Raw genomic sequence first — 16,437 nt, 5'->3', positions numbered from 1 at the left:
CCCCTGTGTTGTGTACCTCCAGAAGGGGGTCTCAGGGTTCCTTGGTGTGCATCCTATCTACATGGGGGTCCGGTTGCCGTTGTTGTCGCAGCAGGTAAGTGCGCGTTGTCTGTTGTCTTTTGCCTGGCGATTTAGTAGCGGTGCACTGTCTGTCCCTTCTCTGGCAGCTAGGCCAGTGAGACTCCTGTTCATCCGTGTCTGGGATGAACAGGTTGTCTCAGCGCCTTTCTCTGTTTGAGGGATTATTAGGGCGACTCCGGGTCCTAGGCAGGGCTCCAGACTAAAAAAAATATCAAGGAGCCATTGGCTCCTAACCTGAAAAATTTAGTCGCTAAATAACAAATTTTTGTCGCCAAATTTTTAGTTGCCAAATTTAAAATACATATAATTACGGTATACTAAAAAAAAACACACATGTTTTACCTAGGGTTGTCACGATACCAAAATTTTGACTTGATTTCGATACCATAAAAAAGTATTGCGATACTCGATACCACGTGAAAAAAATTAAACCACAAAAAAGCTGCGTGCATTCCACATTTTATGGAATGTCTGGACCATAATAGAACAGTCCGATCCTAATTTTTGTCAACAAAAAATGGCAAATTGCATTTTTTTAAATAATTTTTTTTCTGTTACGGCATTCACCGCATAGGAGATATTTTTTTATATTTTAATAGTTTGCACTTTTTCAGGCGTGGCGATATGTAATTTTTTTTATTGTTTATATATTTTATATGTAACATTGGGCAAGGGAGTGATTTAAACTTAATATTTTGGTGTTAGTTTTTTTTTAACCTTTTATTTTTTATTTTTATACTTTTTATTTAATACCTATTTACCCCCCTTAGGGGCTAGAACCTGGGATCTTTCATCCCTTGTCCTATTCACCCTGATAGAGCTCTATCAGGGTGAATAGGACCTCACACTGTCCCTGCTGCTCTGTGCTTTGTGCTCACAGCAGCAAGGGAGCCGACTATGGCAGCCAGGGCTTCAATAGCATCCTGGCTGCCATGGAAACCGATCGGAGCCCCAGGATTACACAGCTGGGGCTCCGATCGGAACTGCCACTGCCACCAATGATAATACTTGCGGGGGTTGGGGGCGCACTGCACCACCAATGATTATAATACTTTGGTGGGGGGGTTGGGGGCGCACTGCGCCACAAATTATTCAAATTTATAATACTGGGGTTGGGGAGGGGGGATGCGGTGCACTGCACCACCAATGAATATCGTTTATGCTTAATACAAATGCAGGCTGCGGGTGCCGGCCATATACCATACCCGGCACCCAGCAGCTATGACTGCGCGCTGCGATCCGCCACTATTAAACCCTCAGGTGCCGCACCTGAGGGGTTAATAGCGGCAGATCGCAGCGTGCAGACATAGAGGCTGGGTGCCGGGTATGGGATGTGTCCGGCACCCGCAGCCTGCGTTTGTATTAAGCATAAACTATACAGGGAGTGCAGAATTATTAGGCAAATGAGTATTTTGACCACATCATCCTCTTTATGCATGTTGTCTTACTCCAAGCTGTATAGGCTCGAAAGCCTACTACCAATTAAGCATATTAGGTGATGTGCATCTCTGTAATGAGAAGGGGTGTGGTCTAATGACATCAACACCCTATATTAGGTGTGCATAATTAGTAGGCAACTTCCTTTCCTTTGGCAAAATGGGTCAAAAGAAGGACTTGACAGGCTCAGAAAAGTCAAAAATAGTGAGATATCTTGCAGAGGGATGCAGCACTCTTAAAATTGCAAAGCTTCTGAAGCGTGATCATCGAACAATCAAGCGTTTCATTCAAAATAGTCAACAGGGTCGCAAGAAGCGTGTGGAAAAACCAAGGCGCTAAATAACTGCCCATGAACTGAGAAAAGTCAAGCGTGCAGCTGCCAAGATGCCACTTGCCACCAGTTTGGCCATATTTCAGAGCTGCAACATCACTGGAGTGCCCAAAAGCACAAGGTGTGCAATACTCAGAGACATGGCCAAGGTAAGAAAGGCTGAAAGACGATCACCACTGAACAAGACACACAAGCTGAAACGTCAAGACTGGGCCAAGAAATATCTCAAGACTGATTTTTCTAAGGTTTTATGGACTGATGAAATGAGAGTGAGTCTTGATGGGCCAGATGGATGGGCCCGTGGCTGGATTGGTAAAGGGCAGAGAGCTCCAGTCCGACTCAGACGCCAGCAAGGTGGAGGTGGAGTACTGGTTTGGGCTGGTATCATCAAAGATGAGCTTGTGGGGCCTTTTCGGGTTGAGGATGGAGTCAAGCTCAACTCCCAGTCCTACTGCCAGTTTCTGGAAGACACCTTCTTCAAGCAGTGGTACAGGAAGAAGTCTGCATCCTTCAAGAAAAACATGATTTTCATGCAGGACAATGCTCCATCACACGCGTCCAAGTACTCCACAGCGTGGCTGGCAAGAAAGGGTATAAAAGAAGAAAATCTAATGACATGGCCTCCTTGTTCACCTGATCTGAACCCCATTGAGAACCTGTGGTCCATCATCAAATGTGAGATTTACAAGGAGGGAAAACAGTACACCTCTCTGAACAGTGTCTGGGAGGCTGTGGTTGCTGCTGCACGCAATGTTGATGGTGAACAGATCAAAACACTGACAGAATCCATGGATGGCAGGCTTTTGAGTGTCCTTGCAAAGAAAGGTGGCTATATTGGTCACTGATTTGTTTTTGTTTTGTTTTTGAATGTCAGAAATGTATATTTGTGAATGTTGAGATGTTATATTGGTTTCACTGGTAAAAATAAATAATTGAAATGGGTATATATTTGTTTTTTGTTAAGTTGCCTAATAATTATGCACAGTAATAGTCACCTGCACACACAGATATCCCCCTAAAATAGCTAAAAACAAACTAAAAACTACTTCCAAAAATATTCAGCTTTGATATTAATGAGTTTTTTGGGTTCATTGAGAACATGGTTGTTGTTCAATAATAAAATTAATCCTCAAAAATACAACTTGCCTAATAATTCTGCACTCCCTGTATTCATTGGTGGTGCAGTGGCCATAGCCCCTCCCCCGACTCCCTGATATCAGCCCACTGGTGGCAGCGGCAGCAGCAGTACAGGGGGGAGGGACTGCCTCCTTCTCCCCTGTGTTGTTGAGAACATGGCACGCGCTGAGAGCAGCGCGTGCCATGTCAGTTTGTGAAAGCGGCAGAGCAGCGGCGGGTTTAGGCGCAAATGGCGACAAGACTACAAAGTCTTGTCACCATTTAGCAATTCTACGTCACATTTGCAACCATTTTGGTCACCATCTGGAGCCCTGGTCCTAGGTTTCCTGGGTATGAGCCGTCCTACCATCCAGGTCCGCTCATACGGTTAGGAGTTAGGGGCGAGGATTAGGGACGCTATAGGAGGTGACCTGCTCCCTGATCCTGGCATCCAGGCCTAGTTGCTATCCTATCTGCTCCCCATTGTACGGTGGGCAGTTTCCCCCACTCCCCACCGTGACAGGTAGCAGCAGTGGAACTCAAGGCAAGTATAAAGCAGGTAATCTGAAGGGGGCTAGGAAGCCTATGATGACATATCACAGATTTCATGGCAGGGAGGTTGAGAACTATTAGGCCTCTTGCACACGACTATATGACTTTTTCAGTATTTGACATCCGTGTGCATTCTGTTTTTTGTGGAACGGAACAGCTGGCACCTGATAGAACTGTACAGTCGTGGCCAAAAGTTTTGAGAATTACATAAATATTGGAAATTGGAAAAGTTGCTGCTTAAGTTTTTATAATAGCAATTTGCATATACTCCAGAATGTTATGAAGAGTGATCAGATGAATTGCATAGTCCTTCTTTGCCATGAAAATTAACTTAATCCCCAAAAAACCTTTCCACTGCATTTCATTGCTGTCATTAAAGGACCTGCTGAGATCATTTCAGTAATCGTCTTGTTAACTCAGGTGAGAATGTTGACCATGGTGACCTGCAAAGAAACGTGTGCAGCCATCATTGCGTTGCATAAAAATGGCTTCACAGGCAAGGATATTGTGGCTACTAAGATTGCACCTCAATCAACAATTTATAGGATCATCAAGAACTTCAAGGAAAGAGGTTCAATTCTTGTTAAGAAGGCTTCAGGCCATCCAAGAAAGTCCAAGAAAGTCCAGCAAGCGCCAGGATCGTCTCCTAAAGAGGATTCAGCTGCGGGATCGGAGTGCCACCAATGCAGAGCTTGCTCAGGAATGGCAGCAGGCAGGTGTGAGCGCATCTGCACGCACAGTGAGGCGAAGACTTTTGGAAGATGGCCTGGTGTCAAGAAGGCCAGCAAAGAAGCCACTTCTCTCCAAAAAAAACATCAGGGACAGATTGATTTTCTGCAGAAAGTATGGTGAATGGACTGCTGAGGACTGGGACAAAGTCATATTCTCCGATGAAGCCTCTTTCCGATTGTTTGGGGCATCTGGAAAAAGGCTTGTCCGGAGAAGAAAAGGTGAGCGCTACCATCAGTCCTGTGTCATGCCAACAGTAAAGCATCCTAAAACCATTCATGTGTGGGGTTGCTTCTCATCCAAGGGAGTGGGCTCACTCACAATTTTGCCCAAAAACACAGCCATGAATAAAGAATGTTACCAAAACACCCTCCAACAGCAACTTCTTCCAACAATCCACCAAAGTTTGGTGAAGAACAATGCATTTTCCAGCACGATGGAGCACCGTGCCATAAGGCAAAAGTGATAACTAAGTGGCTCGGGGACCAAAACGTTGACATTTTGGGTCCATGGCCTGGAAACTCCCCAGATCTTAATCCCATTGAGAACTTGTGGTCAATCCTCAAGAGGCGGGTGGACAAACAAAAACCCATTAATTCTGACAAACTCCAATAAGTGATTATGAAAGAATGGGTTGCTATATGTCAGGAATTGGCCCAGAAGTTGATTGAGAGCATGCCCAGTCGAATTGCAGAGGACCTGAAAAAGAAGGGCCAACACTGCAAATACTGACTCTTTGCATAAATGTCATGTAATTGTCGATAAAAGCCTTTGAAACATATGAAGTGCGTGTAATTATATTTCACTACATCACAGAAACAACTGAAACAAAGATCTAAAAGCAGTTTAGCAGCAAACTTTGTGAAAACTAATATTTGTGTCATTCTCAAAACTTTTGGCCACGACTGTACTATCCTTGTCCGATATGCAGACAATAATAGGACATGTTCTATCTTTGAACGGAAATACGGAAACGGAAGGCTTACGGAGTACCTTCCCTATTTTTTTTTTGCGGATCCGTTGAAATGAATGGTTCCGTAAACGGTTAGGTAAAAAACGGAACGTAAACAGAATAAAAAAAATGTTTGTGTGCAAGAGGCCTTACAATGATTGTGTGTTGGACAGGATTTAGGAGCTAGATCAGGGTGCTGAGAACATCAGAGGAAGAGGATGGTGGCAGTGGCAGCAATACAGAGTGAAGGCAACATACAGTTAGAACCTCCCAAAACCTGCCAGGGCCAGATCTGCTTCTAGTATTGTCAGCTTGGGAACTGGTGATGCTGATGATACTGTGGTCGCAGGCTGAAAACGTGCCAGACCTAAAACAAGCTCGGCTGCAGCTAGCTCTGTGTGGAGTGTGCAAGTATCTCCTGTCTGGCAGCTTTTCTCCAGTGCTGGAAAACAAAAGCAATGCCCTGTGCAAGATCTGCCAGATTACAATAAACCACAGGAGTGACAGAGGTGTCTGCCAGCTACCACAACAAGAGATTCCTCCTTCTCCCGTCTCCTTTGTGGCAGCCAGGCGGCATCCATGTGCAGTACTGTGTCCAAGTCATCATCAGTTACTGCTTCTCCTGCTCAGACTATGCCTGCTCCTATTCTGTCCCATCATCAGCCATCAATAATGGAATGTGTGGCCAAGAAACCACTCTGCTTGCACAAGTTGCTGGTGGTGCAGTGTCTGTGGTATCACTCTGTGGATTCTGTTTCCTTTAGGGGGCTAATGGCATGTGCTCAGTCTCACTAGAAGTTCTCTAGCTAGCATAAAATAAAAAAAATGACATCCCTGCTTTGTACTCTCAAGTGGCGGTGAATGTAGTCCACTCCTTGCAATTCTAGCTGTGCAGCAAGGTGCACACAATGGACACCTGGAGCAACGGTTACGGACTGGAACAGTTCATGCCTTTCACAGCCCATTAGATCAATGTTTTTTGCAGCGAGGCAGCACTGTAGCAAGAAGGCCAGGTCCTATTGACACCTCCACGTTTTTTCAGACACCAGGCACTTATCGCCCTCCTCCATGGATATCCTCCTGTCCCAAACAGAAGCAGGGCAGAACATCGCTCCCACTCCCCCTTCTTCCTATCATGTGAAGCGGTGCCATGCCGTTTTAGAGCTGATCTCCCTGGGTGATAGTAGCCACATAGCCAAATACTTTCTAAAGTGCATCAAGCAGCAAACAACCGCGCTGGCCGTCTCCTCACCTAACTCCAACTGGGCAAGGTGGTCAGAGACAATTGCACGAACATTGAGGCTGCTTTGTGTTTGGGAGGAATAACACATGCTCCCTGAATGATGCATGCGATAAATCTAGTCGTGCAGCGTTTGTTAAAAAAAGTACAGATGCTTTTGTAAGGTACTAATAATAGTCATATAATAATCATATAATATAATCAGTTCTCACCTCTCCTGTCCTTATACTATAGAGAGGGATAATCAGGATGATCTAGTGATGATAATCAGTTCTCCCCTGTCCCTTTTACTACGGTAGGTACAGTATCTTCATGCCTGCAGTCATACCAAAACTTCTAGACAGAACAGGAAGACAGCATTAAAGGGTTTGTTCAGGAATAAGTAACTTTTTACATGTGCCCGCAGCCTCTACTATGGAAAGATTCCTATGTACCTGCTACCCTTAGCTCTGGTTATGTGTGCCAGCTCCTGTGTGTCCATCTTCCAGTAAATGTTGTTGGCTCCCTCGCCGGCACAGGCATGGTCATCTGCTTTACTGCAGCCAATGACTGGCTTTAGAGGTGATGTGTCTCTTGTGGACATGTTACCCCTGAATCCAGTCATTGGCTGCAGCAGAGCAGATGATTATGCCCATTCCGAGGAGGTTTATAAGCCACGGATCGAAAGAACTTTGGCTTACCGGCTTCAGAGTCCTGGGGCGTCCAGCAAGGGCAACAGGTGCACAAACAATGTAATGTTATACACTGCGTACAGAATTATTAGGCAAATGAGTATTTTGACCACATCATCCTCTTTATGCATGTTGTCTTACTCCAAGCTGTATAGGCTCGAAAGCCTACTACCAATTAAGCATATTAGGTGATGTGCATCTCTGTAATGAGAAGGGGTGTGGTCTAATGACATCAACACCCTATATTAGGTGTGCATAATTATTAGGCAACTTCCTTTCCTTTGGCAAAATGGGTCAAAAGAAGGACTTGACAGGCTCAGAAAAGTCAAAAATAGTGAGATATCTTGCAGAGGGATGCAGCACTCTTAAAATGGCAAAGCTTCTGAAGCGTGATCATCGAACAATCAAGCGTTTCATTCAAAATAGTCAACAGGGTCGCAAGAAGCGTGTGGAAAAACCAAGGCGCAAAATAACTGCCCATGAACTGAGAAAAGTCAAGCGTGCAGCTGCCAAGATGCCACTTGCCACCAGTTTGGCCATATTTCAGAGCTGCAACATCACTGGAGTGCCCAAAAGCACAAGGTGTGCAATACTCAGAGACATGGCCAAGGTAAAAAAGGCTGAAAGACGACCACCACTGAACAAGACACACAAGCTGAAACGTCAAGACTGGGCCAAAAAATATCTCAAGACTGATTTTTCTAAGGTTTTATGGACTGATGAAATGAGAGTGAGTCTTGATGGGCCAGATGGATGGGCCCGTGGCTGGATTGGTATAGGGCAGAGAGCTCCAGTCCGACTCAGACGCCAGCAAGGTGGAGGTGGAGTACTGGTTTGGGCTGGTATCATCAAAGATGAGCTTGTGGGGCCTTTTCGGGTTGAGGATGGAGTCAAGCTCAACTCCCAGTCCTACTGCCAGTTTCTGGAAGACACCTTCTTCAAGCAGTGGTACAGGAACAAGTCTGCATCCTTCAAGAAAAACATGATTTTCATGCAGGACAATGCTCCATCACACGCGTCCAAGTACTCCACAGCGTGGCTGGCAAGAAAGGGTATAAAAGAAGAAAATCTAATGACATGGCCTCCTTGTTCACCTGATCTGAACCCCATTGAGAACCTGTGGTCCATCATCAAATGTGAGATTTACAAGGAGGGAAAACAGTACACCTCTCTGAACAGTGTCTGGGAGGCTGTGGTTGCTGCTGCACGCAATGTTGATGGTGAACAGATCAAAACACTGACAGAATCCATGGATGGCAGGCTTTTGAGTGTCCTTGCAAAGAAAGGTGGCTATATTGGTCACTGATTTGTTTTTGTTTTGTTTTTGAATGTCAGAAATGTATATTTGTGAATGTTGAGATGTTATATTGGTTTCACTGGTAAAAATAAATAATTGAAATGGGTATATATTTGTTTTTTGCTAAGTTGCCTAATAATTATGCACAGTAATAGTCACCTGCACACACAGATATCCCCCTAAAATAGCTAAAACTAAAAACAAACTAAAAACTACTTCCAAAAATATTCAGCTTTGATATTAATGAGTTTTTTGGGTTCATTGAGAACATGGTTGTTGTTCAATAATAAAATTAATCCTCAAAAATACATCTTGCCTAATAATTCTGCACTCCCTGTATACACACAATGTAATGTTAGGGATGGAATATAAGGGCTGCTCTCCCTGCATTGTAAACTGGTTGGAATAACGAAGCAATCAGATTGGATTTATACAGGAGACCTGCAGATATTTGGGTCAGATAACTCCTGCTGTCCGGTCATTTCTGGTCCTCATTCTAATTACTGATCTTTTCAGGTCATATAAAACCTCCCACACGACTTCTCCAACCGTCTGATGACTTCTACAATATTTCTTTCACAGCTTGTGAATCCGGGTGAAGATCTGAACAATATTAACCCTACAGAGACATATGTGAGGGGCGATGAGCAGAGTACAGAGGACCTTCCTACAGATAACCGCCCAGGTGAGTAGTGACCACTAAGTAAAGCAGAGAGGTCTCTAAGATTCTGCTTATACAAATAAAAAATATAGATATATTGTGCAATGTGGGAATAATGATATTACAATTATTATTATTATTATTATTATTATTGATGAGTATATATGAAAGTATAAAGGAACAAAAATAATCTCACATACGGAGAGACTTGTACACAATAACAATTACTAATAATTACTACTAATAATAAAGTTACTCCCAAGACCATTTGGTAACTAAACCACAAATTCCTATCCCTCTACAGTACAGTGTAGTTACTATACAGAGGTCTTCTCATGTCTCTCCAGTCCCGGTCTTTGCTCTGGACCCTCCAGGTTTCTTCTTCTGTAGCACTTTTCTTTTCTCTTCTCCTTCTCTCTTCTGCCTCTTCGCTTCTTCCTTCCTTCCTAACAGCCAGTCCTAGCATCGTCTAGAATTTGGCTTGGACACATCTTTTTGGTTCTTCCTTATGGTTTTCTAGCAATTTCCAGTGAACTCTTGAAGACTGATAGAAGCAGCTGCAATGTTGGGATTTTCCAGCATTTTCCTGCTCCACTAGCCATGTACCACCTACTGGACAGTTGTCAGACATTCTTTAGATAATTGACAACTACAGTACCTTTGATGCTAATGGACCGTTGTGCAGATAGACAGTACTCGCTCACACTGGCTTTGAGAGGACAAGTATAGGCACTAATTACTAGGAAGTTGCTGAGAACAGGATACCAATACAATATATGGCTTACGTTATGTTCCTAAAAATTCTTATAAATCTGTATTTCTTACACGTGCATAAATAAATTCACCTACACGCCTTGACATGCTATCAATGAGGTTATTAACCCCTTACTGGCCACCCATACATCTTTTTACAGCGGTCACTAACCGGCCTTAGGCTAAGCCGCCGTTTTTTTACGGCTGCCCAGTCTAATTGCTGCACGGGTCCCCCATTCAGAGGGGAGTGGGATCCCTGCTCTCATAAGAGAGCCCCGGCTCTGCTCTAACAGCCCGGACTGGCAGTGGGCCTGCCGCATGTAAAGTGCTGGGAGAGGGAGCGGACTCCCTCTGTCTCCCATCGGCACCCCGTAAATGCCGATGTGGGTGAAGGCTGGCTGGGGTCTCGTGTACGCCCCAGACTAGGCTTGAGTAATTTCTAGCAGGCTTCGCCTCTCTGGCGCAGCTTGCTGGTCAATGTCAGAATGGCACTGACATTAAAAATGCAATGCACTATAGAGATAATGCATTGCATTTTAAAATCAATCAAAAAGCTGTATGTTATAGTCCCCTTGTGGGACTATTAAATGGTAAAAAAAAAAAACGCTTTTTTTTTTCATTGAAAATATGCTTTTCACTAAAAATAATTGCAAAAAAAAATAATAATCTCCTCCATATGTTTAGTATTTCCATGTCCATAACGACCCATACTACATAAATATTACATAAAATATCCCCTACCGTGAACTCTGTAAAAAAAAAAAACATTCCCTAATTGACTCTTCTGATTGATTCATCAGAATTACACCTGAAATAAATTTCCAGATATGGTTCATCTGTAGTGATAGAATTTTAATTATCATTGGATGGTGTTTATATATGAATCCACGAAAAAAAGGAAGATTTTATGGAGCGTGCCATCCAGTTTGTTTACTTGAGAGTGACAGGACTGTGCTTCCTACTGTCCATTCTACTCTTCTCCCTCCGAGTCCAGCTGCTGCATCTGTCATCCATTATAGCCCAGGTCTCATTCCCCGGCCTGCACTCTCCTCAGCAGCAGGTGTGATACAGTGATGTCATTGTACCTGCTGGGCTGAGAGGGAGAGCGCACAGACCTGAGATAATGCCCCGGCCTGTGCGCTCTCCTCAGCTCAGCAGGAGAGATGACGTCATCACATCACGTCTGTTGCTGGGAAGAGCATGATGTGCTCGGTATTACTTTTTAACTTTTTTCAAAGTACAAGAACCTCACTGATGTAAAGGGTACACTAAGGGACATTACTACTGCAGGAGGTGCACAAAGGGGGCATAGCTGTCGGGCCACTAAGGAGAAGCATTATTGTAAGGGGCATAACTATTGTGTGGGGGCACTAAGGGGGCATAAGTACTGTGTGGAGACATCAAGGGGGCATTCTTCTAAGGACACTAAACAGGAATTCTACTGTGAAAGGGACTCTTAGGGTAGATAACTATGGTGTGGGGAACTAAGGGGACATTCAGCGCCTCTTGTCCAGCGCCAGGAAATGTTTTATTTATATGTATTGAAAATGACTGATTGGGTGAAGTTTGCAGGGAATTTGCTGAAGGTGGGGCCAACCTGGCCTAGTTATGCCCCTCGGTCTACTATTAGATTGTGATCTTTTTGGCCACCACTGTTTTAGGCCTCATGCACACGAACGTTTTTTTTCACGGTCCGCAAAAACAGGGTCCGTAGGTCCGTGATCCGTGACCGTTTTTTCGTCCGTGGGTCTTCCTTGATTTTTGGCGGATCCACGGACATGAAAAAAAAGTCATTTTGGTGTCCGCCTGGCCGTGCGGAGCCAAACGGATCCGTCCTGAATTACAATGCAAGTCAATGGGGACGGATCCGTTTGACGTTGACACAATATGGTGCCATTTCAAACGGATCCGTCCCCATTGACTTTCAATGTAAAGTCCGGAGTCCCTTTTATACCATCAGATCGGAGTTTTCTCCAATCCGATGGTATATTTTAACTTGAAGCGTCCCCATCACCATGGGAACGCCTCTATGTTAGAATATACTGTCGGATATGAGTTAGATCGTGAAACCTCATTTCCGACAGTATATTCTAACACAGAGGCGTTCCCATGGTGATGGGGACGCTTCTAGTTAGAATATACTACAAACTGTGTACATGACTGCCCCCTGCTGCCTAGCAGCATCCGATCTCTTACAGGGGGCCGTGATCAGCACAATTAACCCCTCAGGTGCCGCACCTGAAGGGGTTAATTGTACTATCATATCCCCCTGTAAGAGATCAGGGCTGCCAGGCAGCAGGGGGCAGACCCCCCCCCCTCCCCAGTTTGAATATCATTGGTGGCCAGTGCGGCCCCCCCCCCCCCTTCCTCCATTGTAATAAATCGTTGGTGGCACAGTGTGCGCCCCCCCCTTCCTCCCTCTATTGTAATAATTCGTTGGTGGCACAGTGTGCCCCCCCCCCCCGCCTCCCCCCCCCCTTCCTCCCTCTATTGTAATAATTCGTTGGTGGCACAGTGTGCCCCCCCCCGCCTCCCCCCCCCTTCCTCCCTCTATTGTAATAATTCGTTGGTGGCACAGTGTGCGCCCCCCCCCCCCTTCCTCCCTCTATTGTAATAAATCGTTGGTGGCAATCATTGGCCCCCCTCCCTCTATAGCATTTTCAACATTGGTGGCCAGTGTGCGGCCTCCCATCTTGCGCCCCCCCCCCCCCCCCCCCGATCATTGGTGGCAGCGGGTTACTAGCAATAGTACAAGATTCATACTTACCTGGGAGCTGTGATGTTCGTGTCCGGCCGGGAGCCCCTCCTACTGGTAAGTGACGGTTCATTTAGCAATGCGCCGCACAGACCTGTCACTGCCACTTACCAGTAGGTGGAGCTCCCGGCCGGACACGAACATCGCAGCAGCAGGTAAGTATTAATCTTCTACTATTGTACTATTGCTAAGTAACCATGGCAACGAGGACTGTAGTAGCGTCCTGGTTGCCATGGTTACCGATCGGAGCCCCAGCGAATAAACTGGGACTCCGATCGGAACTCCGCTGCCACCAATGATGATGGGGGGGAGGGGGGGGGGGGAGATGGGAGGCTGCACACTGGCCACCAACGTTGTTAATGCTATAGAGGGGGGGGGGGCAATGGGGGGCGCACACTGTGCCACCAACGATTTATTACAATAGAGGGAGGAAGGGGGGGGGGGTTGCGCACACTGTGCCACCAACGAATTATTACAATAGAGGGAGGGGGGGGGGGGGGGGCCGCACTGGCCACCAATGATATTCAAACTGGGGAGGGGGGGGGGAGGGTCTGCCCCCTGCTGCCTGGCAGCCCTGATCTCTTACAGGGGGATATGATAGTACAATTAACCCTTTCAGGTGCCGCACCTGAAGGGGTTAATTGTGCTGATCACGGCCCCCTGTAAGAGATCGGGTGCTGCCAGGCAGCAGGGGGCAGTCTTGTACACAGTTTGTAGTGTATTCTAACTAGAAGCGTCCCCATCACCATGGGAACGCTTCTGTGTTAGAATATACTGTCGGTTCTGAGTTTTCACGAAGTGAAAACTCAGCTTTGAAAAAGCTTTTATGCAGACGGATCTTCGGATCCGTCTGTATAAAAACTAACCTACGGCCACGGATCACGGACACGGATGCCAATCTTGTGTGCATCCGTGTTCTTTCACGGACCCATTGACTTGAATGGGTCCGTGAACCGTTGGCCGTGAAAAAAATAGGACAGGTCATATTTTTTTCACGGCCAGGAAACACGGATCACGGATGCGGGGGCAAAACGGTGCATTTTCCGATTTTTCCACGGACCCATTGAAAGTCAATGGGTCCGCGAAAAAAAACGGAAAACGGCACAACGGCCACGGGTGCACACAACGGTCGTGTGCATGAGGCCTTAGTCAGTTAATTCTTGTATTTTGTGCCATACCTTTATGTGGATTTTTTATACTGAAATGTAATAAAATTTCAATAGAATATTTTGGTATATTATTCATCAGTAATAAAATGTCTTTTGTTCTTGGCAGATGACTGTACCAGGAACTTAGAGAAACATCTGATATCTTCGGATTTTGAAGTAGATAATTGTGGTATCACACGAGATACATTTGAAGAGCATGCCAATATCAAAGATATATCTTCATCCAATCACAGCAACAATGCATCATTTGATTCTTTTAAACAGGTCCGATCTTTTGATTCATCACAGGCTGTAACACAAAATACAAGTCACAGAAGAGGTGCTAAACATCCAACAGCACACGTAAATGAGAAGCCATTTTCATGTTCAGAATGTGGTAAAAGTTTCGACCATAAAGTATCTCTTGTTATACATGAGAGAACTCATACAGGGGAGAAGCCATATTTATGTTCAGAATGTGGGAAATGTTTTACCAATAATTCAGCTCTTGTTAAACATCACAGAATTCACAGAGGAGAAAAGCCATTTTCATGCTCAGAATGTAGTAAGCGTTTTACTCAGAAATCATATCTTGTTGTACATCAGAGAGTTCACACCGGGGAGAAGCCGTTTTCATGTTCAGAATGTAGGAAATGTTTTAACCAGAAATCAGCTCTTGTTAGACATCAAAAAACTCACAGAGAAGAGAGACCATTTTCATGTTCAGAATGTGGAAAATGTTTTAAGCAGAAATCAATTCTTAATAAACATCAAGAAACTCACAGAGAAGAGAGGCCATTTTCATGTTCAGAATGTGGAAAATGTTTTAAGCAGAAATCAATTCTTGATAAACATCAAAAAACTCACAGAGAAGAGAGGCCATTTTCATGTTCAGAATGTCGAAAATGTTTTAAGCAGAAATCGGCTCTTGTTGTACATCAGAGAAATCACTTCGGGGAGAAGCCATTTTCATGTTCAGAATGTGGGAAATGTTTTAACGATAATTCACATCTTGTTGTACATCAGAGATATCACACAGGAGAGAAGCCATTTTCATGTTCAGAATGTGGGAAATGTTTTAACAATAATTCACATCTTGTTTTACATCAGAGAAATCACACAGGAGAGAAGCCATTTTCATGTTCAGAATGTGGGAAATGTTTTAAGCAGAAATCGGCTCTTGTTGTACATCAGAGAACTCACACAGGAGAGAAGCCATTTTCATGCTCAGAATGTGGGAAATGTTTTAAGTATAAACAAGCTCTTGTTACGCATCTGAGAATTCACACAGGAGAGAAGCCATATCCATGTTCAGACTGCAGTGAATGTTTTAAGCAGCAATCAGCTCTTGTTTTCCATCAGAGAGTTCACACAGGGGAGAAGCCATTTTCATGCTCAGAATGTGGAAAATGTTTTAAGCAGAAATCAGCTCTTGTTACACATCAAAAAACTCACAGAGAAGAGAGACCATTTTCATGTTCAGAATGTGGAAAATGTTTTAAGCACAAATCAATTCTTGATAAACATCAAGAAACTCACAGAGAAGAGAGGCCATTTTCATGTTCAGAATGCGGAAAATGTTTTAAGCACAAATCAAATCTCTTTTCACATAAAAAAACTCACAGAGAAGAGAGGCCATTTTGATGTTCAGAATGTGGAAAATGTTTTAAGCAGAAATCAGCTCTTGTTACACATCAAAAAACTCTGAGAGAAGCCATCTCCATGCTTAGCCCTATAGTGACCTCCCTTATGAAATGAAAAAAGGGAAGGAAATATACCAAGATTTCTGGAATTATACATTTTTTGAAAAAGTCCATCTATATCATGAAACAACTGATAAAAAAGGGTTTCCAGTAATCAACATATAAGAAAATATAATAATGGTATGATAAAGAATAAACATAAAAAAGGGAAGGTTAAAGGGCTTCTGTCACCCCACTAAACAGTTATTATTTTTTTGGGTTACTTATAATGCCTATAATGCGATTTATGCATACATACTCTAATTAATCATTTTCGTTCAGCAGATTCTGTTAAAAACTTACTTTTAAAATATGCAAATTACCTTGCTACCAGCAAGTAGGGCGGCTACTTGCTGGTCGCAGCCGCATCCTCCTATCCTAAAGACGCCCCCTCCGCATTTGATTGACAGTGCCGGCGGACGGGATCGTCCTCTGGCTGGCCCTGTTTGCATTCAAAATCTGGCGCCTGCGCCGTACCTGTCTTCAGTCAGCGCAGGCGCACTAAGAGGCGGACGCTCGCTCGGTCGCTCCTTCCTCAATGCTCCTGCGCCGGGTGTAGATGTGACGTCATCGGCGCAGGCGCATTGAGGATGGAGCGACCGAGCGAGCGTCCGGCTCTCAGTGCGCCTGCGCCGACTGAAGACAGGTACGGCGCAGGCGCCAGATTTTGAATTCAAACAGGGCCAGCAGAGAAAGATCCTGAGCGTCAATCAGCATGCGGAGGGGGCGTCTTTAGGATAGGAGGATGCGGCTGCTACCAGCAAGTAGCCGCCCTACTTGATGGTAGCAAGGTAATTTGCATATTTTAAAAGTAAGTTTTTAACAGAATCTGCTGAACGAAAATGATTAATTACAGTATGTATGCATAAATCGCATTATAGGAATTATAAGTAACCAAAAAAAACAAAAACTGTTTAGTGGGGTGACAGAAGCCCTTTAAGTTTGAAGAGCGCCCAAAGTACCTTTTAAAGA

General features: G+C 44.5%; 1 protein-coding gene across 1 annotated transcript in view; it reads left to right on the top strand.

Moving 5' to 3' along the window:
- The window catches only part of LOC121003533 (zinc finger protein 501-like), a 434,191-nt gene extending 418,757 nt beyond the window's left edge, over positions 1 to 15,434 (top strand). Inside the window, exon 5 of the mRNA XM_040435429.1 lies at positions 13,851 to 15,434. Within this exon, the coding sequence (XP_040291363.1) occupies positions 13,851 to 15,367 (1,517 nt within the window). The 3' untranslated portion in view covers positions 15,368 to 15,434. The remainder of the gene's footprint in view (positions 1 to 13,850) is intronic.
- Positions 15,435 to 16,437: the final 1,003 nt, after the last annotated feature.

This window comes from Bufo bufo, chromosome 6, assembly GCF_905171765.1.
Source record: "Bufo bufo chromosome 6, aBufBuf1.1, whole genome shotgun sequence".
Lineage (NCBI taxonomy): Eukaryota > Metazoa > Chordata > Amphibia > Anura > Bufonidae > Bufo > Bufo bufo.
The sequence above is the reverse complement of the archived record's forward strand: the minus strand, read 5'-3'. Positions and strand labels throughout refer to the sequence as shown.